The sequence below is a fragment of the Seriola aureovittata genome, chromosome 2 (genome assembly GCF_021018895.1).
Source record: "Seriola aureovittata isolate HTS-2021-v1 ecotype China chromosome 2, ASM2101889v1, whole genome shotgun sequence".
Classification (NCBI taxonomy): Eukaryota; Metazoa; Chordata; class Actinopteri; order Carangiformes; family Carangidae; genus Seriola; species Seriola aureovittata.
Window position 1 is genome coordinate 6,657,420 of NC_079365.1, and position 24,029 is coordinate 6,681,448.

The 24,029-nt window shown below is 41.4% G+C and overlaps 1 protein-coding gene across 1 annotated transcript; it reads left to right on the plus strand.

The window, feature by feature from the left end:
* Nucleotides 1-7,116: 7,116 nt before the first annotated feature.
* On the plus strand, nucleotides 7,117-20,613 carry lrrn1 (leucine rich repeat neuronal 1). Its single transcript, XM_056365060.1, has 2 exons — nucleotides 7,117-7,573; nucleotides 17,460-20,613. The coding sequence occupies exon 2, from the start codon at nucleotides 17,611-17,613 to the stop codon at nucleotides 19,762-19,764; it is 2,154 nt and encodes a 717-aa protein (XP_056221035.1). The 5' UTR covers nucleotides 7,117-7,573; nucleotides 17,460-17,610; the 3' UTR covers nucleotides 19,765-20,613.
* The last annotated feature ends 3,416 nt before the right edge of the window (nucleotides 20,614-24,029 follow it).

The window sequence follows — 24,029 nt, forward strand, 5'->3', positions numbered from 1 at the left end:
CTCAACTGTAGCAGATCTGAGATTTGCACCAGCACAGCCTCAGGTAACAGATTAAAGGACAAATTGGTTCCTGCATCCTTCAGTGGCTTCTCACCCACTCATCTGACCTCTGAAAATTAAATCAAATCACTCAGTGAGGTGCATTTTAACCTCTGCATTGGTGCATTATGAAGGAGAAATCCATGCTAAGCAGAAAAACAGACACTTGAATCAGCCCTGGGAGGATAGTTTGCCTTGCCAGAGGAAATAGCAACGTGAGCTCTGAGACTAACTGGAGATAAACAGAACAGAGAGAGGGGGAGAGGGAGGCAGAGCTGGGCAGCAGATGAAGAGATCGTGATCTTGAGACAGATGTTTTATAAAAGAATTGAGCCTCAGGAACGTGGTTGGCGAAACTACTCACAGCCTACGGGGCAAAAATGCAAACACTGAGCTGTGGGCTACAAATACAAAGTTTCACACACATTTTTAGTTTTTCAACTGGGTAGAAATTTGGCTGGTGTGTCCATTTTCTTCTTCCAGTCCTGCCTCACAATGAGTCACACTAAATGAGAGCTGGGAGTGTGGTACACCGAGGCTCCAGCCAGCCAGCCAGCCAGCCAACCAGCCAGCCAGCCAGTGTCTCCGTCTGCTCCTGCCTCCTCCCAGCAGCATCACTTGGCTCCTGCTCAGCTGACTGTCAGTTGTCCTGACAGCCTGACCTCCCGGAGGCTCGCCAGCCAAATGCCACGTCACATCGGGCTCGGCTTTGCCCGGGTCTGGCCCTCAATCATTTTCACACCCACATCCACCTCTGACACCACCCTCCCTCCTTGCGCTTGACACTACCTGAAAATGAGAACCATTTGTTTGTTTCTCTCTATTTATAGCTCCCTGTTTCTGTAGTGTAGGCTGGGAAGACTTGGTGCTGTGGTGTCAGCGAATGGAAACATTAAAGGTGGAGTAAGGGATTCTGGAGAAAGACTGTTGATATTTGAACTCCACATCTAAACAAATACACTCGTCTCTTCAGTGCTCCTTCATGAGCTCCGCCCATGCAACGGCACAATGGTGGAACCAGAGCATTACTACACTCTTTCTCACAGCTGAAGCAAAATTAACCTTAAACTATTAAAACAGATGACATAGTTGGGGCGTCGTGTAGCGTAGTGGTCTAAGCAGGCGCCGCATGTGTAGAGGCTACAGTCCTCGCTGCAGTTGGCCCCGGTTCAAATCCAGCATCAGACGGCCTTTCGCTGCATGTCCACTATACTATCAAATAAAGGCATAAAAAGCCCAAAAATTACAAACAGAGTTTCTGTGGGTGTGGTCTGCACTTTTCACCCTTCCCTGATCATAGCGCTTCTTTTTCCATTTTTATTCTTTCGGTATATAAAACCTTTTCCTCTTTGGCTGTTTCTTGGCCATCTCTCCTTCTTTACAATGCAATTGTAAATTGCATTTTCCCATGCAATTATTCCCATCTCCTCTCTTCTCTGTTTCTTTCCCTTGTCCTGCGCACGAGCACTAACACCTCCTGTTGCTGATTGGCTGCAATTGTGTTGTTTTACTCTGTCCAAGCCACTATGTTTATTTCCCATTTACAGACCCTGGCTCTGTAGGAACACTGGAATTATTTTTATCACACACACAAAACGGACAGCTAGCAGACCACGTGCAGATATTCACTGAATTTGACAAAAAGTGTATTGGTTTAGAATCACTTACTCCACCTTTAAACAATAATAATACAACAACAAAAATTTAATTGATATTTCTCCTTACTTGCCATAAAACAAAACTTTTATTTCATTACATCTGACAGTTATGAGAGCAAAAACTTTTAGTTGAATCCAGCTCATGAAAGATTAAAGTTTTTAGGAAATTGAGACACATGGAGCACAAAGTGTGTCTGTTGCTGACACTCTTTTGAAACTGGTTATGTTATCTGAAGCTTAGCATACACAGTGTCTCATCCTGTGAGGAGATGACAATGTCTGATAAACCACAGTGTTTAATGCACAAGTTAACAGAGGCAATCAATAGTGGCACTCAATACCCTGAATACTGAATGGCTGAAGCACCACCTGCAATGATGGAAAGGAGGGTAGGGTGGAAAGCTCTTTATTTAAAAATGTGCCAAAATAAACTGACAAGAAAAAATACAGGGTTTTCAAAATAAGAAAATAATTCCATCATATCCTGTAATCCTGTCGGGTACTAGATCATCCAGGCCACCACCTAAATGTAGATGCGGAGCTGGAAAAAGATGAGGAAGACGGGGAGAGGATGGACATGAGGACACAGTTATTGTTTTATTATTGTCCACCCATGGCCTGTACACCATTAGGCCTGATAATCACATTGTGAATAAATCCAGTGACAAATTTTACATGAGAAAAGACAGAACACAAGATATTTTGTTTTGTGCTGGGAGATGGTCCTTTGTTTATGTTAGCAGACTCCGTTTGTAAGCTTTCATTAGCTAGTGTTGCACACTGCTGGCACTGCAGGGAAGTGGTAGAGAGTCATTGAGGTAAGGTCCTCAGGAGTGAGCATAAATGTCACATCCTTTGGATTTTCTAGGAAAAATTTGTCCTGTGTCCTTTACATAGACATCAGTTCCCAGGCTGTTATAGGCAACCAAGAAAGTCGAGGAAGGTCTAATTTTTTAAGTTACGTAACAATTCATTCACACACTGGTAATAAAGCAAACACAATCAATACGTTAATTGCTTCATATTCTTACACATCGTACCTTTAAAGGTCTCAATCATGTATAAAGGTAGATGTCCATGTGTTGTTTGATTATAAAGCAGGTCTAGGTTCTATATTAAAACTTTGAAAGTGTCAAAGCGCTCAGTCCACAGAGAAATGCACACAACCTGTATTCAGACACTGAGCCTTAAAATGAGCCATCAGGACTTCTGTAACATTGTAATGTCACAACAAAGCAGTCTCCATTCTCAGCTATTCCCCAAACCCCGCCCACCTGGACCCATCATCCAACCCTGCAGGATTTTGTTTCTGTGAATGTTTACCTGAAATTCAATCACTCAGAAAACAGTCAGCCAATCAGGAGGCTCAGAGCCTCTACTCTTCTGATTGGCTAACGGACCTGTTGTTACTAGAGCTCCAGAGACAAGCCTGAGAGAGGAGATGTAAAACTACATTGAAATGATTTTTGGTTCTGGTACAAATTTATCTTCTTCTGGATCAACGCTTTAAATAAGCCACAGGAAATGGTAATATATGGGACCTTTAAGAACTTCCAAATCCAAACATTTTGTTCTACCTATATATAAGACAATGCTTGATAGAGGCATTAACAGAGGCAATGTGATAATTATTTGCCATGATCAAAAGGGAAAAGGAAATTATGATACATTTGCACTTTCACTCATTTGATATCCAGTTTTGTAATACTATCATTAGTGAGCCACCGCATGCGAGCTGTCCATGGTGCTGAACTAGCTGGTGAAAATGGCATGGTCAGAAAAAAACACACAAGGAGGTCCTGGGGCCGGTCTCACAAAGATATTTTAGATTGGTTTGTAGAGTTAGGCCAATCTTAATTTTGTCCCGAAAGATAAAGACTTGGCCACCCTATCCCCAGGCAGACTTTGAACTATGAGCCATGTTTCCATGGTAACACCTGCTGACCGAGGGTATCAAATGGCAAAAAAGAGGAAAACATGGGTCATAATTAGTGTTTTTCTAACAATGCTGCAGACAGTTTTTAGAGCCTACAGTAATCACCACGGCGCTGCACTGAGATTTTATACTAGAAGTACTATCTACCTTTACTGAATGAATCGGTGTGTGTAGGTCCAGCTGCACACAGTTTGTTTCTACACCCTGCTTGCTCTGACAGAGCGGGCCATCTGTCTTTATCTCTCTATGGGTGAGAACCAGAGAGGAGGTGTACAGATAAGAGCTTTTCTCCCCACCTGCCTCTTACCCACCCACATTTTCTTTCACATCACCAAGGGTGGCTTTGAAGGTAGATGCTCATCCTGCAAGACATACCTCCTGGTAGACAGCCTTGACTGTTTGAAAATCAACCCAACAAAGTGCTTGTGTAGCTCCCTTCACTACGCTGTTAGATGGTGTCTACACACTTGGCACAGTTATAAGCGTATTTGGCTAATGTGTCATGAAAGCAAGTAGAACAAGAATGACAAGCACATGGACACATGGATGAAAAATGTTTCTAGTTGTTTTCAAATGTCTCAGATCTACAATATGTGTGAAATTATTGCCTGTAAGAAGTGTTTGCAGTTGCCAAGATTCCCAAGATTTCAAGAACGCGCAGCTCTCTTGTGTGAAGTAGTGCATTAAGACGGTGATGCTTCAAAGTCAAGGACACTCATGGAGCAAATTGATTCTAGAGGACAGTGTATACAGCTTTCCAGCAGGGCTGCACTGAGAAAAAGTTGGCATTGACCACAAAAGATGGGTTTGACCATCTGGTTATAAGAAATTTCAACACAGTGAAGACAATGTTATAAAATGGGATTTTTCAGTGGGAGCTGGATTTGAAGGGAGGCTGTTTACCGAAGAGCAATTATACATTCAGGGCCTTTACTTCAGTCTCTTCACATCTCAGTTTTGCTCTGCTGCAGTTGCCATGCACTTTGGGGACATGGCAACAGGCCTGAGGAGCAGTCGCAACACATTCAGCTGCTGCATGTGTGGCTACAGTGGGTTCATAATCTCCTCCTCTCACCGCAACTGTGAGCAAATGGATTCCTCAAATCGCAGTAATGCTTTACTGATGTCATCTGACATGGGCGCACAAATGCTAATGGAGCCAGGATGTTTTTCAGCCTGAGTGCCGGTTTAATGTGATCCTGCATTCAGCTGAATTTATATTTAAAGGTCACTGCATGATATCACTTACTCTAATGGTGGCCTTTGCATATTTTTCTTGTGTGTGCTTGTTGCTGTTGACTCATTATGTTATGTGCAAAATTAATGACTGTTGAATATTAATTAATTATGCATGTTACCTGTTGCTTTTAATGGGGAAAAAAGTTTCCAACTTGGTGATATTTGGGGATTTTATTTCCATTTATTTGGACTGCTAAATGGAAAAACGTACACTACCTAATATATTTACATTATTCATGAGCATCTGCTTTGTTAGCCAAAAAAAGGCATACAAAAGTGATTGAGTGTGCTATGTAAAAAAATACTTCAACCATCTACCAGGAAGCAAATGACATATTTCACAGAAACCTATAGAGTAAAATCCTGTGCAGGTCCAGACTTTATTTTGTGAATACATTTTGTAACAACACATCAAGAGACCTATCACATTAAGTGAAAAAAAGAGCCTAACAGAAAGCTCAAACAGCCCCAAAATATTTCAAAATAAAGCAAGCCAGATAATGTGGGCCTAAATATACAAGCTCTAGTTTTCTTTCCTGCAAACAAGCCAAATTAATGTACTGAATATTCATACATTTTCATTGGATTTTCAGTATATAAATCAGCAAACAAATCATATTGGAATTCATAAAAACCTTCATCAAACATACAGACTCACCTACAACTAATAATGTATATTAAAGTGTAAAGGAAACAGATAAAACAAAGATCATTAGAGAGATTATGTTTATGCTGTAGACCCTGATGAAGGTTTGTCCATATAGCACAATAACAGCTGCTAAATCTTATTGCCTCTTATTGCCCTTATATCCTATTACCTCCTCTAACCAAGATATGTTATTTAAGTCCTGCTGGGGCACCCCAAATATTGCTAGTTTAGACTCAATAACTGTGTCTCGATTACATTTGAGTGGGTGCTAAATACTTCTGTCTCAAACCCCCCCCCCCCACATGCTCAAAATATAAGACTGATGTGCTTGGATCGTGGCTGCATCATCTGTCATCTATTCCTATATTTTCACTTTGGTGGTTAGATGAAGCCTGTAGAGCACTTCCAGCTGTATGAGTCCGTGCCTGATGCATACTGAAATGCTGAATGAACGAACTCCACCAATCTCCATTGTGCGCTTCATGTTTAATTGTGTAATCATATTTCATTACGGCTTCTTTTAGTGCTGACACCTTATACCTCTCAAGTCATGTGTGATCAGTTCTATCATTTACATGTACATCATATCTTCCAATTGTTTTATTATATCTCATTACAGCGCGTTTACTGCTGGGGATTGCCCTGGCCCTGTGGTCCCTCGATATATTGTACAATTTTCCCTGAGGAGTCGTGCCACTGATTTTTACTCATGAACATTATCAAAGTTATTTATTTCAGCATGTTCTTGACACAAAAAGAGGTAAGGAGGTTAAAATATGTGGGAATTTACCAGGAAGGGGTGTAGAGACAGATGATAATAGGAAATTCAGGAACCAGCATTTACTGGAGTTGGGCACATACTGAGGACTAAAAGTCAAAATGTCTTGGCCTTTAAAAAAAAAAACAACTTTCTATCCGTCTCTTGTAAGTCCCCACCACCCCCGTCACCACTGTACAGCAGTGTAGTACTAAATTGCTGGAGTAGCCCTTTAAAATGAAGGTAGGTAAAGCTCTAGCCTACAGTAAAGGCTTACACTTTTGATTATGAAGAGACACTAAGGGGAAATTGGAAACAAAATCCCAAATTGAGAATAGGGCACTCTTATAAATATGGGTTTATAACGAACATGACTGAATGATGTGAAGAGACTCAAATGAGAGGAAATGAGTGTTTGAAACAGGTCCTAGTCCTACAATCAAACTAAAAGTGTTGGATCAGCAAATTCCTATTGCTTTGGACAAAACCTAAAAATCTAGAAATGGAAGTTATCACTTTTTTCACTATCTTTCACCAATGTAAACTTTCTACCACTGTACTGTAATACTGTAATAAGTGATCACATGTTGACTTTAAAATTTCCTTTTTGCTGTTTCAGTCACACAAAATAAATCACTGATAGGCTACAATGTCCTCAAGGTTTGTATGTAGAGGAGGAGGCTCACAGGGGAGATTTTTCTTTTCAGCGGTAATGCCATGTGCCACCCACCACCACCCCCCATCACCCCCCCACCCCCACCCACACTTCCCCCCTTCGCCCCGTGCCCCGCCGCCCTCTCCTGCCTTTGTTCTCATCACAAGCCCGGAGCAGATGGTGCTCTGCTTTGCTTGGCCGAGATTGACAGACAGGCGCTCTCAGCCAATAGCCTGCCGGGGAATCAGCTGACTGGTCTGGACAGCGCCAGGTGTTTTTATCATTTCTCTCCTCCATCCGTAGGAGCAGCAGCAGGCAGCGGCGGCGGTAACAGAGCGGAGGAATTTCGGGGCCACAAACCGGTCGGTGGTTGGGTTGCAGCAGGTTGGAGATCTCTCTGCAGACCGCACCATGGCTCTCTCCAAGGCGCCCTGGGACTGATCGGGTACACAAGCGACAAATCGCAGTAAACAGCCGCCAGCTGAAACCACTAGGATCCGGGAATATGTGCCATTACGCTATCTGATGAGCCCGTTCACTTGGCACAGTAACATTTCTCTTACTCATTGCTGTGTATTGACGCGTGTATTTGGATAAAGGACCTGTGCGCTTGGGAACACCGGACTGGAATGCCAACAAGGTGAGAGCCCGCAAGAGAAGGGAAGGCAGGGTGTCCACAGCTGTAGCCTGTTAGTTTTCTTGTTGAGCTGCATGTTCTGTTGGGGAAATGTGTTTTTACTGATGTGTTGGCCGCCACATCGTCTAAACCTCATGGTAGTAGATTAGTGTTGTTTTTGTGTAAAATCATGCACAGGCCTACTTTGTCAATATGTTTCCATTCATGACATATTTCCCTGCAAGGGCGATGCAACGAGTTGAGATATATTTAGGATGCAGACACACTCAAGGGCATAATCAAATTTCCTATAAATACAGTCTGGCTCGAGCTCACTTCAGACTTGCAGTTTGATTTGAAACAATAACAGAACAGTTTACCTTACAGCCTGTAAGTAATAAATCAACCCCATCCAATGCGTCAAATGATGGGCTATTCCACACAAAACAAACTTTGATCTCGTTGCGGTACTTGCTGTGCCAGCAGGAGCTGCCGAGCGGCATGCGCAGCGTTGTGTAGGCTAAATGTGATTTGCATATTAATGTTAAAGTATGTCGGCAGATGTCTCGATTCCTCCGTTCGAAGCAAGAAAAAAAGAAAAAAGTCGCGGAGTCTTCCTCGGGGATAAAGACAAGGCCCTGTGTAAGAGATGTGCTGGTGAGAATGGGGTTGTATTGGCAGGGGGTCTATTGTGATTCACAAACGCTGCTTCTGTCGCTGCAGCTGTTGCGCTTTTGTGATGGAGACTGCTGACTTGCATCACTCAACTTTAGGGGAAGGGACATACTATAGAAAGGTTAATATGATAAAAGGATTTCTTTGTTCATTTTGGATAGGGTTTTTTTTTTTTGCTTTGCCACTGGACTCCATATATACTGCCCCTCTCTTAAAAACAAAGTGCTGAGAGTCTCTTTTCTCCTCTGACTCAAATAAAAGTGAGTGTTGGTTCAGCGACTTTACAGGATAATGACACCAACACAAGAAGCAAAACCAAGTCAGTTACACAGCAGCTTACTTTCATTATGTGTAGGCCTAATTGTTTCTTTAATATATGATATATAAAGAATTTCTGCTGAAAAGCTGCTTCATTCATGCAAACTCTGTCTTGTCTTGGTTGCTGCTGTGATACTGTTTTACACCAAGGACAGATTTCTAAGCGAGCAGAAGGCTATTTCTTTTTTTCTGCTTCCCCCCAAGGAGGCATCCTGGCCAGCATAGACACAACAGGCACGCACACACACACACACACACACACACACACACAACACACACACACACACACACCACAATTCATAAAGAAGCACACAAACACACACAATACGTCTACTTTTTTAACATGATAAGAATCACAAGAATAGAGTGTGACTAAAGGGAGTGTGTGTTGCAGGTGTCTGTGTGTGTGTGTGCGTGTGTGTGTGTGTGTGTGCGTGTGTGTGTGTGGGCGGGGTTGTTTGGAGACAGCAGGGTTTGTGGGAGGGGGTAAAGAGCTTCACCCACCCCCCACCTCCATCGACCAACAACATTTAGGTCCCGAGGGTATAAGGCAGGGGGGTGGGGGGAGTGGCGTGGCTCAAGCCTTTATTCCTATAAGAAGGACTGAGGCATCATTAACCCTTTGTCCTCAGTGGGCTACAGGTGTCGCAGACAACAGACACAGTAACAGTTCAGCTCACCCTGCCCTGAGGTTTTTCATGGCGTGTGCATGTGTTGATGTGTCAGAGACAGACGTTTCTCCGAGGCGTCCGTGTTTGGTGTACTGCCCTAGCTCAGGCTGGCACACCTGTGTTGCCATTTGGCTCTGGGGAACATGGGAGTGTGTGTGCGTGCGTGTGTGTGCGTGTGTGTGTGTGTGTGTGTGTGCGTGCGTGCGTGCGTGCGTGCGTGCGTGTGTGTGTGTGTATGTGTGTGTGTGTGCGCAGGAGTCCCTGGTGAGCGGCCTTCCATGGTCTAATCACCCCTTCTCTAAAAGAGTGGTCAGGCCCAGCTGGGCGATCACCCCCCTAATGGACATTTGCCTCACATATACAAGATTAGTATAAAATAAAACCCTTAAAGCATCACATTTATTCAGCAGATCAGCAGACTGGCCGACCTTATGGATGGAAGCTATAGTAGAAAGCAGTTGGCTGTGGCTCAGGTGGAAGAGACTGTCCCTGGTCCGCAGCTCCTCTGACACTGAAACTGAAGTTCAGTTTCAAACCCAAGCTGGTTTGTTAAAGAGGCTCCACCACGTGAATATAATGTAGGTGCACAAATCACAATAATAATTGACGTTTCACTCCTTGCAAAGTTACAAGAGACAGTTACAAAACAAGAATGGTCAAAATTGGCAGAGATGTCATATCCTGACCCAAAAACACTGGATCCTAAATTTCCCATAATGCAATTTGATAGCGAACACCTGTGCAGTTATTTTTTTCAAAGTTTGATGATTATTTTCATTGACTAAAAAATGTCACCGTGGTGAATTTGTTTTGTTCACATCTTGTTTTGTCCATCACCCAAAATATTCAGTCTACAATAATTCAAAAACAGAGAAAATTAAAATGAGAGAAGCTGAAGAATGTTTGGCTTTTCTGATTGAAAAAAATGATTGAAATGATTAATCGATTATGAGCATAGTTTCCATTTATATTATCTCAATCGACTTATCAATTAATCAGTAAATAATGGAAGATGGATTATGTTACTTTGAAGTGTTAGTGAGTCTTTGTTTTGCTTTGACAGTGGTGCGACCCTTTTGTTTACATTGAGATTACAGGTTGCTGTTCTTACCGTATGAGCAGCTGTTCTTACCAAGAATTTGTTGTATAATTCAGCCACTCAATCTACCACAAATCTAATCAGTGGGCTTTTAGAGGAGCCGTGGATTTCCAAACAAGTGTCCATTGAGAGTTTGCCCATCCCGGTTGAAGGTGAACCAGTTTGAGAGCAATCAAGCTGCTGTGCAATCAATACCACAAGTGCTGCTGATCACAAAGTGGCCCAGTCGCCTCCAACAGGGGAAGACCTCACATGAGTCACCTGTGTGAAACCAGAGAGCACGTACACGTGTCTGTTTGTAAACCGCTACACTTACACATGCTCATAAATGCCGTCAGAAATCCAACAGTGTGCAAGTACAACTTGTTCAAATGTGTCTTTTGTCATATTGAGCGCTCTTTAGCATATTTACCAAATTTACCAAATTATCCATAGACTTCTATTACACAAATGTGGCATTGTCGGTTGTGCTTCTGGATGAGCGGCCACAGTTCTACAGGAACAATTAAATATGCTACATGCATTGTTTAAAAAAAAATATGGTCTAATTTTTTTACTTCTGCTTATTTGAAACTCCCACAGGGAAGTGGAATGTGTTATATTAAATCCTTAGAGGGAGGGGGCGGTGAGCAGCCCGGAGGCAGAAGTGAGCGCGAGCGAAGGCATCACGACAACACATACTGGGTACAGTGAAGAGAAGAAGTCCCGATTCCCTCGTCAGCGTAGGGGGGGGGGGAAAGTGGTTTACATGACTGTAATCTCTCAGGGAGGTGTAACTGTAAATGTGTGTGTGCTGGAGTCTGATTGGATATCGGTGTCTCCCAAGAGGCTGTAATATACATTTTTTTCTCTGTGCATTCTGGTGTTCAGATGGACACAGAGCAGGAGAGAGTGTTGAGTTTTCACTCCATATGTATTTTTCATTTCATTTAACTCTCTTGTCACAGGAGCTGGGTTTTTTTTCTGGATATAATACGTTTCCTTGTCACTCAAGTTCTGTCATCTAATTCAGGAGCGCTTTTGTCACCTCAGTTTTGCTCCATTTATGACACGATGTGTTTATAGGCTCCCTGTGGTTGTTTATCTCACCTGCTCCACCTGTGATTTGTTTTCCCTCATTTCTCCTTTCATCTTTTTTTTATGAGTGCACATGAATAAACTAAAGCTCAAGGGCAAACCCGGGCCAGCGGGGGTCATACAGGCATCTCCCGAGAGAGCCTTAATGCAAGACTCATGTTATCCAGTTTAAATCACATTCTCATTTTCTCATATCACTCTCAATTCTTCCTGCAGTCAAGGGAGAAGTTCCTTGGGGATGAGACTGAGTGTCCTCACACAGACCCAGACACGAATTTGTGAGACCTTATCTAGTTTCTCCTCTCACCAGAACTCACCACAGACATGTTTTTACAGATCTTGTTTATAAGCAGTCTGTATGTATGTCCTTCAAGTAAAAGTTCATGGGTAACCTGGATGAGTGAGGTAAGCATCATTATCATACATGTATTGGCACAATATCCTCCTAATAGGGCTCGACAACTGTGGTGCCCTCAGTTAATGAGAAAACTATTCCTACTGTACCATCTCATGACGTGTGTAAACGCCGTACGTCAGGATGCCAATTAACAAGTTTCAGTATCACTCTATAAGTGACAGTCTGTCAAATGGAAATGACAGCGGTCTACTTTCATGGCATGAGATGAAACTGGGCATTTTTATGGCTGTCAAACACAGTCAGAGCTGAGACGGCAGGTCATTGTTTAGGCTTGTGTAACCTGGAGACATCCATGCCATAGAAGCCCACTGAATTAGCATCCACTGTAGTTCCTGGTAATAATGACCAGTTAAAAAATAACACAAAACAGTGAAGGCCTAAAACAATGATGTTTAATGCAGGGGTGGGGGGAGCTACTGTCTAGAGACTGAATATCTGCAGTATTACTGAGTTTATTTCAGGAACAGCAAGGTCTTACAGCATTCTGTGTGTAGTACATATAGTGTACAGATTCAGTGTACAGTTTGAGCTGTGAGCAGTTAAAGTCCAAAGCCTGACTTTTGGTTCATGGACAGTTTTATTTGAAGACATAATAAAAATCCCCCAAAAACTCCTGAAAAATATCAACTTTTGTGTAACAGAAATCTGTTTTTTTTTTTCTCCTTATCCATTTCATTATCTTGTCGCCATTCATATTTATCTTGGAGGGATAAGACTGTGTTAGATAATTAACAGAATAGAACAACACAAAAAGCATTTTTCGTCGCACCAAACAATGTTTGTTTTTCAGTCTTTTTCATTTTGTTTTCTTGTGAATTACTGGATAATTTTACTTCTACATGTTGTTCAAATAATACCATGATTTTCAGTTGCTTTGCCCATCCACATGAAGTCAGTTTGTAAGCAGAGACTTAATCAATACCCCTACCTATGTTATAAAAGTCCCTTTTACACAAGCTATGATAGGTAATACACTGTATGTGGGCCTTTTGCGAGGTTGCGATTTGTCACATCAGCTTGTTTGTTTTAAACCCACAAACAAAGTGGTCCGATTAGTTGACCTAAAGATCATATTATCAACCTGTTTAATAACACAATAAGGTGGTAAGAGTCTCAGATAAGAGTCCATCCATTGAATGCTGTAGCTGGCTTAGCATAAAGACAACGTAGCAGGTGCAGGAGTCCCTTACAAGGGTTAATTAATTAATCAATTTATGCCTAAATTTCATCTTAATAATGTGATATCGTTGTGGAAATATAATGGAAATCACCAGAGCATCGCATAAATAAATAGTCTAAGTAGTCTTCGGTACATAGGCCTCGAGGATGTGCAGCTGTTCTTCACAGTCGTCCGTTACGGCCCGCCCATGAAAATTAAAATGCTCATTCAGTTAATTTCCTTTGACACCATAAGAAAGTGCTGCTTCACCACGAGAGGAGCGTGAAGCTTCTCATCAAACCACAGGAAATGAATCAGTAAAGGGCACTGCCAAGATCTGAAATAAGTGACAACCAGCAGTAGCAAGTTCACCTGTCGTTTCTCCGAGGACCTCTAAGACCACCTTTGGTAATCAGTGTTTTTTTTTTTTGTTTGTTTTTTTTTTCCATTAGTTTTCTATTGTTGATTAGCATCAATGTATTGACCACTGCAGAAAGGGATTCAGTTTCTTAGAGAGCAACTTTGTGAAATTGATCTTATTGCAAATAATATTTTCAGAATCATTTTGGAATGAGACCAGATAGAATGAAGAAATAAATGAGTAACCTCATCTGAAAGATGTTTTATATTTCAGATTAGTGATCCATGTTATTTTGGTGGTAAACACCTGTCCCACTTGTATGTCTTTGATTACGCTCCATATGACAAAGTAAAACAAGGCGATCTAGGATCCTCCAGCAGGTGTTGATAAAAGGTGTCTGAGATGACACAGTTTATGTCTGAAGTTGTTGGTATTTGTTTGAAGTATCTCGTTCACCGGTTGAGAGGTGGCTGTGGTTAAAACCTCTGGGGGTGTCCACTTCCTGCCTTCCTGCCTTTGGTGTTGTTGAGTGTTCTCCCACCTGCTGTGTGTTTTTAAGCTTTCCTGCGGCTTTAGGATCACAATAGACCCGTGTCAGGATGTCCCAGACAGCCTTTAGTTGTTGTTGAAAAATCAACCAACAGGATGTTGACACTGATTTTGTCTTTTTAAGTGCTCTGTTACATCAGAACAACATTTTCAAAAAAACTTCAGCTAACCCACTTTTTTTTAACTTTGACAACAGTGTCAGTTTTTGTACATCCAGTATTAAATAGGATCAGAAACTTCTTAATCTTACATTGCATAAAGGGAAGCATGGACAAAGCTGTCAGCATTTACTGAGAAGAATCTAAGATTAACCCCATTTGTGGTAAATACAGGAGGAGGAGAAAATACATATTACTAAATCTGCCTTGGAATCTTGCTGCAGGGTGTTTTAAAGCCATTTTGTGGTAATATGAAGTTGATATGCTCCAGTTACAGCAACTTCACAAACTGTTTTTATTTTTGAGAGAATTATCCCACAAACTATTACAACTACATTTTTGTCAGTTCAGTAATTAAATTATTTTACATATTGTAATGAGACATAATATTTAGTCACTGACAAAATTACAAACAGGCACTTAAGCAATTATTTTTTTAATGAGATTACCAATGCATTAACACTCTTTTAGGTCTATGCTGTATATGTTTCTTTTAATTAAAGTGCTAAGTGACCTGTTTCTCTCCTCTGGGTTTGAATGTAGTACACTACCCCCAGCTAATCTCCACCTCAGTATCTCCATCCACTAATCCTGACTGGCACAGCAATCGTCACAATATGCGGTGCTGTAGCTTAAAGACAAGATACCATACTATCCCTGTTTCACCCATGCTCCGCCCTGTCCCATAGGGAATCTCCAGTATAGGAGGAGCAGAGATGTGTTCCTGTCTCCCTGGTGCTGTTGCCAGGCAGTTTGCATTCAGCTGAATTAGTCAGCTCTCTTGTTTGAAAGCCTCTTAAGTGCTATCTTCTTAAGCTGGTGTTGACCATAAAGCTGTGTGGTGGAGAATGCTGCGGTACCGTGGTGCTGCCGTATGGTGCTGCACTAGGTAGGATGCCTCCTTCAGTAAATAGACCTAATTGGGTAATGGGATCTTTTAAGTGTTGATGTAAGATACTGCAAGTGCACGGGCTTGTTAAAGAAGTGCTGGCATCCTAATCCTGTTAATAAGAAAAGGTGAAGGATAAAACTGTAGTATTTGAATGTGAACAGACTTATTGAGTGGACCTCATGTCTGATAGAGTAGATGAAACAAAAGGAACAGGGATATGTAAGACATGGTTCACACTGTGATTAAGATGACTAAGAGTCTACAGTCATGCACAGCAGTGACTGACAATGACACTAACACACTAATGACATTACTCATATGCTTACGTTAAGCAAGTGTAATGGTTACCATGTTCACCATCTTAGTTTAGCAGGTTAGCATGCTAATATTTGATAATTAGCACTAAACACACAGTTCAGCTGAAGCTGCTTGAAATGTATTTAACATTGCAGATGTTTTGTCATAAGTCAGTTACAGGTCACTAAAATTATTACAGGTCATCCTGAGGGGAACATGATTATCTGTATCAAACTGTTGATTGTTTAGAGATTTAACTCAAAATCACAAATGCCAACCTTATGGTGGTGCAGGAGTAAAGGTCAGTGGGTTTTATCCACTGGGGACATTGAATGTGAAATATTGACACACACTGACTCCAAACCACACATTTATTTAAAATTGACAATGTTTCAGTCTCAGTCAGACCCTAGTTAGGTAAAAACATTTAAAAGCAGTCACCATGCCTGTATATGTACCAATAAGCTGATAGGCTCTATGATGAAACGTGTAGTTAAGGAGGGAATAGTTGTTTGAAATATGCATTACTGCTGTCTTGCTGAGTGTTAGACAAGACATTTGATACCACTCACATGTATATATGCTGATTATGAAGCTACTGCCAGCAGCTGGCTAACTTAGCTTAGCATAGAGTGGACACGGGGAAAAGCTATCCTACCACTCACAAAACGTGACAAAATCTACCAGCACATCTAAAGGTCACAAATTAATACATTACATTTTGTTTGTTTACTTTGTTCAAAACTGAAGTGTAAATTGACCATTTGCTGTTTTACAAGGAGTCTTGTGTCTATTTCTTGGTCAGGACTTGTCCAAGCAACCAACTCAGCTTTGGACACTTTGTTTTTTGTAGAGTGAACAAAAAGGCATTAGAAACCATAATACATGTTAAGATCTTTCCGTCCAAATTGGTGGACTAAAATGTAGCACTGACATTGAGTAAAAGAAGCCTATTGTTTGCAACGATAAAGGACTTATCCTCCAAGTGACTGTAGTAAGTGTTACTACCTTATGGGCTAGCAGATGCTCTTTGTACCTCTCAGGAGCTCTGCATGGGCTAGATCAGTAGATCAGGGTCTCTCATCCTCTCACAACCCTCTCCTGAAATCTTTATTTGTAGTCTTCTGAAGTGTTAAAGAATGCTGCTCAAAGTTTTGACAGTCTTCCTTCTGTACCCAGTCATCCTGGAAAAATACTAGGCCTGCTGAAAACTTTTTTTTTCATGTTTGCCCTAATTTCAGAATGCTGAAGACGTTGCATTAAAAATTAAGACGTGCATCTTTTTTTGCTTTCTTTGAGGCATGGCACATACTAATATCTCATAGTGTTTAATGATGTTCGGAGAAACTAATGATCAAGTCCTTATGGGCCTGTTGGATAGATGAAAGCCCTCAATGGAATTTGATCTGTTTCCAAGTTGTTCAGAGCAGTGTTTTGTGCATGCATCGTAATGAGCTGAACTTGCATTTTCTCAAAACTGTTGATGCTGCACATAACCCACAGTCTCACAAGGATAATGGAGAAGCACTTGTTATTCTTAGTCAATCTGTTGTCTTAAGTAATTCCTACATTTACAAGACACATTAAAGATTCTGTGATAATTTATTAATTGTTACATAAAACAACACTTAAGTGTCTACAACCATGTTGGGCTCTGTGAGGCTGTAAACATTCATAGTGGTGCTTCGAGCTAAAATGCTAACATCAGCATGTTAATTATGCTCAGAATGACATTGGTAACATGCTGATGTAGTACATAAGCACAAGCACAATGTATACTCTCAAAGAAGTAATGATCACCATCATAGCATTTGCTAATTACCACTAAAAATAAAATACAACTTAGGCTGATGGGAATGTCATTAATTCTGCAGGTATTTGTTCATAAATCAAAGTATGACCTGACTGACTGATGATGGTGCCAAATGTCATGGCAATCCATCCAATAAGTTTTGAGATATTTCTCTGAAAACCACAACCTAATGTCAAAAGCTAGAGGATCACCAAAGCCAGTAGGATTAATCCTCCATGATCCATGAACGTCTATACAAAATTTGATGATCCATCGTATTTTTACTTACAGTTGTAAAGTATTTCAGTCATGACCAAAGTGGTGGACCAATTTTGTATGCTGCTAGCATTGCTAAAAAGATAATCATGAACTATAAACCCTTTTCATTCTAAACATGGGGCTGTTTTCTGTATAATGACATATATCATTTGTCTTTCTTTACAGATTATCCTGCAGTTCCAAGATCTTGCTGTAAAATCCTACTGTTGGCTTCAAGTCCACCGGAATAAAAGACCTAATCAGCGCAAAGTCTAGTTGATGACTGTAACGCACCCTCTCCCAAAGTCATCTGACCCTCCTCCTGTCCCTCCCCAGCATGGCTAGACGGAGGTTAGACTGCTTTCTTCTAGGCCAGGTCCTTGCTGGCCTGATCCTGGTATCTGTAGGACTATCTTTCGTCCAAAGCAATGAGTGCCCCCAGCTATGTGTGTGCGAAATCCGGCCTTGGTTTACTCCCCAGTCCACCTACAGAGAAGCTATCACTGTGGACTGCAATGACCTTCGCTTAACACGCATCCCGGGAAACCTCTCCAGTGACACTCAGGTTCTCCTCCTACAGAGCAACTATATTGCCAGGACCAGTGAGGAGCTGGAGCAGCTCTTCAACCTGACGGAGCTGGACTTGTCCCAGAACAACTTCAGTAGCATTCGGGATGTTGGCCTTACCAATATGTCCCAGCTCACCACGCTTCATCTGGAGGAGAACCAGATTACAGAAATGCCTGATTTCTGTCTGCAGGACCTCAGCAACCTGCAGGAGCTCTACATCAACCACAATCAGATCAACACCATCTCTGCCAATGCCTTCTCTGGGCTCCACAACCTGCTCAGGCTTCACCTCAACTCCAACAAGCTTAAGACCATCAACAGCCAGTGGTTTGAATCTACGCCCAATCTAGAGATCCTCATGATTGGGGAGAACCCTGTTGTTGGAATAATGGACTTTAATTTCAAACCCCTGGGCAACTTAAGAAGCCTGGTTTTGGCTGGGATGGATTTGACCGACATCCCCGGAAATGCCTTTGTGGGACTTGACAATCTTGAGAGCCTCTCTTTCTATGACAATAAGCTGGTCCGAGTTCCTCAGAGAGCTCTTCAGAAGCTACCTAACCTCAAGTTCTTGGATTTGAACAAAAACCCAGTGCACAAAATTCAGGAGGGAGATTTCAAGAACATGCTGAGGCTGAAGGAGCTGGGTATAAACAACATGGGAGAGTTGGTTTCTATTGATCGTTACGCTTTGGACAACCTTCCTGAGCTCACAAAGCTGGAGGCTACAAACAACCCCAAGTTCTCCTACATCAACTGTCAGGCCTTTCGTGATGTCCCAGCCTTGGAAAGTCTAATGCTAAACAACAATGCCCTGAACGCCCTCTATCAGTCCACAGTAGACACCCTTCCAAACCTACGTGAGATCAGCATCCACAGCAACCCTCTTCGCTGTGACTGCGTCATCCAGTGGATGAGCTCCAACAAGACCACCGTCCGTTTTATGGAACCTGTGTCCATGATGTGTGCCATGCCAACAGAGTTCAGGGGTATGCGTGTGCGGGAGGTGCTGCAGAAGAATGCAGCAAATCAGTGCTTGCCCATGATTTCTCATGACACCTTCCCCAGCCACCTCAATTTGGACATTGGTATGACTGTGGACTTGGACTGCAGAGCCATGTCAAAGCCTGAGCCTGAAATCTACTGGGTGACGCCTATGGGGAACAAGGTGATGATGGACACCCTATCAGACAAGTACAGCCTCAGCAGTGAAGGGACATTGAGAATTTCTCATATCCAAGTAGAAGACTCAGGCAGATACACCTGTGTGGCTCAAAACTCAGAGGGAGCTGACACAAGAGTGATAGCTCTACGGGTAAACGGCACTCTGTTAGACAGCACTCAGCTTATGAAGATCTATGTCAAACAGACAGAATCCCACTCAATCCTGGTCTCCTGGAAAATAAACTCAAACATAATGACCTCTAACCTAAAGTGGTCATCTGCTACCATGAAAATAGACAACCCACATATTACTTACACTGCCAGAGTACCTGTGGATGTCCATGAGTACAACCTTACGCATTTACAACCAGCAACTGAGTATGAAGTGTGCCTCACCGTCTCCAACATCCATCAACAAACACAGAAGTCGTGTGTGAATGTGACAACGAAGCAAGCGACCTTCGCTGTGGAAATATCCGACCAAGGGACCAACACTGCTCTTGCAGCAGTCATGGGAACAATGTTTGCAATCATCAGTCTGGCCTCTCTGGGTGTGTACATTGCTAAGAGGTGGAAAAGGAAAAACTATCACCATTCTCTGAAAAAGTACATGCAGAAAACCTCCTCAATACCGCTAAACGAGTTGTACCCTCCTCTTATCAACTTGTGGGAGGCAGACAGTGAGAAGGAAAAAGAGGGCTCATCCGAGACCAAACCTAGCCAGGTGGACACCACACGCAGCTATTACATGTGGTGAAAGCTACTAACTATCCAGTGGGAGGTATAGAGACATGTTTCTTTCAGGAGCACAAATATACATGTTTGCTTCTTTGTGTAAAAGTGGACTGAGTCATTCTTTTCTTTCCTGTTTCGTTTTTATTTTCTTCGGTTCTCTCAGACTTGCTCTTTGAAGCGAACAACGAACCAACATTTTCAGATCTTTAGTTTAGCATTTTGCCTTTTTACCTCTCGCTAATTTTGACACACAATATGGCAGCTTTGTTTAGCTTCCTGGACTTAGTAGTCACTGTGCTTTATTTTTAGTACTTGTTTTGATGAACACAGCATGAGCATTGTCACTGATTCAGGATGCGTGAGCAAAGGAAAAGCTGAAATCCGACCCGTTTTTGACATGTTTTCTCTGGCAGAACTGTTAGAGACTGCAATCTTTCTTTCTCTTGTAAAACAGTTTCACTGTTGACTGTTGTGCACTGAAATATATATACTAATTTGTCTATCAACTGAAATATAAGCTGACAAAGTACATTTAGACTTGATATACCGTCTATTGAATAATGTTAGCAATTCTTCTGTAATGTTGTATCAGCTATGATTTAATTTACTTTTTTGTACATTAAATAACAGTATGTTTGATTTAGACTTTAAGTTTGCAGAGCAACTACTGTAAACCAGCAATAGAAATATGAATGTTATAAACTAGGTAAATAGATGTAAGGCTTTTTAAATTTCTTAAATATTTCTTTTCTTATTTTGCTAGAATATGTCTACAATCACTCGTTTTGTTGTGGTTTCCACACACAAACATGTTGTTTATTGAGGAGCAACTTAAATAAAATCTTCTTTCCTCATATTTTTTAAACCATGATTTCAACACCAAGTGTCATTTTTTTCGAAAACTACATGTAGTTCATTATGTTGTACTGTATATTTAATGAATGTGCTTGGGAGAAACAGACATTTACAGATTGACAGTAAAGGTCTGAAAGTTCAAATTGTTATTGCAGGGACAATCATCTCATTATTAATGTTTTATATTATGATTTTGTTCATTTCAGTGTGATGAGCGTAGCTGTAGGTGTTAGGTTACAACCTCAGTGTTGAGAGAGAGAGAACGAGAGAGAGAGCTGCAGACTGCAGTGTGTTTTGCCTCTGCAAAGCAATTATCAGAGAATAATTTAAATTCTAGTCCCGGTAGAATATAATTACTGAACAATATGCCTCGAAGTAAATACAGTAACTTCAAAAACAAAGAAATTAGTCACTCAAAACCAAGACGGTGGATATATTGCCTGCATTTTTGTTCAGTGTCTGTTTTATTATACTAATCATACCCCTGCATCTCCAAAGCTTTAGAGAGGAGGCAACATGGGGATTGTTAATCCAACTGACACAAGATCGAAGGAGATGGTGATTATGGATAATGGACAGTTATAGCAAGTACAGACTGCAGCGTTATTTAGCACCAAGCAAATCTGCATAATCATCCAAATGTTTCATATTCTCAGCATTTTGTACTGTATGTGGTGTGGAATTTACAGCATGTCTCAAGGCGGCAAATTTCGTCATCGTGCCTTGTTGGATTTTTATTTGATACAACATTATTATGTAGCTTTTCTTCATCTCTGTCGGTAAAATGATAAAAGGCAACCATCTGCTTTCTCTGTAAAAGCTAGTGAAACACTAATATGTCGAGTTACCATCAGTGTCTCTGCAAGGTCCATAACTCCACCACAATGCAGATCCCAATCTCAGTGGCTCACTGTCTACAAAAGTGGATCTCCAGTGGGAGCCCAGAAGCTCTGTTTGTTTCTGATGTTGACTGACAGCTTTGAGCTTTGTGGTGCAATCAAACGATCTCCGTTTAGTCTCCCCTGACAACATGCTCGTTCTCCTGCATGCTCTCTCCGCCCCTCTTCTCCTCCATCATTGCAGGAATGGAGACAAATATTCTTCAGTAAAAAAGGAAGCATCGGACAGTTCATCAAGCATGTGCAACTTTGTCTTTGTGTAGCAGCTGTTTAAATAACATCATTCAATCTTATCAGTGAGCACTAATCAAATTGAGATATAAGCAGATATCGAATATTAACGTATTTGTCAACCCCTATAAATACACTATATAGTTATAGCATCCATAATTGGTGTTTTTATATGGATATGAATTACATTTTATATTTATTGTTATAAATACAAGACACAAATATAATTTATTTGTTTAATATTTATTTATTATAAACACATTTCCACTTCACATGACAATTGAACAAACTCCATCTGCTAATGAAGGTCATGAGCTGCAGCTGATAGCTCCAGACAAAATCTAAGAAGTGGACCTTGAGTGAAGAGTTTTTTGTTACATATTGAGATCAAGAATGAACTTTCAAGCCAAACATCCACACAAGTTTTAAAAATGAAGCATGGTAATATATATATATATATATATATATATATATCAATCATTCATTAACTGTTTGTACACCAACTACACATGCTTCATAGGATTGTTGACAAATACACTAATAGACATTTAAATGTCTTAATATCTGCTTAAAGCTACATTATAGTCTGTTTTAAACTATTTATATATGCTCATAAATTGCTTGTAAATAGTAGTTTCACTGATGCACATTATATATGTCAGATAAAGTCCCCTGATTCTAATGTCATTCTACTGTCAGGAACTGATTTGGCTCTGTGTGCACTGTGCATCAAGAAATGCTGATGATGAAATGGATTAAACTCTCTCAGACTGCTGCTTTTCCTCGTGGATAGAGATGTCAGGAGATGCTGCAAGGAAAATGTCACTGAATGTCATCGACCCTTTAGGGAGACCTGTGTCCTGTGCTGAGAATGATGGACAGAGGAGGGCAAACTAGCCGTAGTCTGGCATTTGTTAAACTTGCAAACTGAAACTGCTACTTTGAAAAATCTTCTGTGTCCTTTTATCTGCACTGAACGAATGAGCCTTTATACCGACTCAGTGTGTAGCCTAGTAACAGACCGGAAATCAGCTCATTGGGACAGCTATCAATGAAAGCTTTTCAAAGCGTGTGCTGGAGCCTGCACTGTGTCCCATCCCAGTGGCCTGTTTCCATGACAACCCCTCCCTCCATCCACCTGCGGGTGCTGGCAGCCAAGTGAGAGAAGTCCCTGGAGCCTGAAATACCACTGACAAGGTCAACACCCTGCAGGTGGGAAACCGCTAAAACATCTTGTACGCTTTCAAAGGTGTGGAGCGAGAAAAGCTCCTTCTCTGCAACGAAGGTGAAGCAGAATGGCACAGCGCGCTCCTCTGCTGAGCTTCATGCTCTTTTTTCTTCTAGGTGAATCATGTAAAACTGTGGCTTAGGACAGGAGGAGTACTGTATGACAAACAAAATGGCATTGGGCTAATTTGCACACGCTTTCATTTGCATTTCTATAGGATTAAATGTAGTCTAATTTTTTTCTTAATTATTTCGACTGACAGAAATGAGACAAATTTGAAAAATACTGCAGCAAGCAGAGGTCAGCTTTTAAACATGCAAACACTGACAAAACCCACTTCAAGTTTCAGTCAAGTAAGTTTCTAAGCTGGTGTTACGCTGATGGGTGTTTGGGTTGTGGCCTGCCTCTTTCTGGTCTCAACTCTCTTTACTTTGAAATGTGGTAGAGCACCCAGTGGCTCACAGCAAGGGCTTTCTACTTGTCTGTGTTTTGAGATCTTTTTCAACATACCAGCTGCAGTCGCTCGGAGAAATTAATCAAAATTTAATCTTAGTCCAGTGAGAAGGTAAAAGGCAAATCTAAGCCAGAACCTGAACCCAAAAGACTGAGCGTCCGCTTTAGGGGCTGTGGATCAACCAAAAAGAAGGTGAAGAAGTAGTTGAGGGAACTGAAATGAAGTCCTACAGTACTAGCACCACAGCTCTTCAGCCTTTCTGATTCTGTTAGTGTGGAAAGTTAAAGATTCTGTAAGCAATCGTCACAGCCACGAGATGTCACACTAAACCACATGCATCTCAGACCAAAACAAATGCTTCATCAGCCATAACTCTGGCCTCCCTCTGGCGGGAGAAATTCAGCCCTGGACACAGACGGAGCCGGTAAAAACTTTATGGATTTTGATGGTCCACCAGCTGACCAGGAATTTTGCCTGTAGTCATCGTATCCAGACCTTTTTAGCCTAAAAACATGGCTTCTTCAGTGGAGGAAGGTCGATTTCACCTGAATGCTGCGTACTGCACTGTGCCCTCTCGCATCAGTTAGTCCATGTTGTGCTCCTCAGCCTTCAGTTATTAC

Excerpts from the sequence above, each read along its gene's own strand:
- lrrn1 (XM_056365060.1), top strand. The coding sequence starts at position 17,611 with ATGGCTAGACGGAGGTTAGACTGCTTTCTTCTAGGCCAGGTCCTTGCT.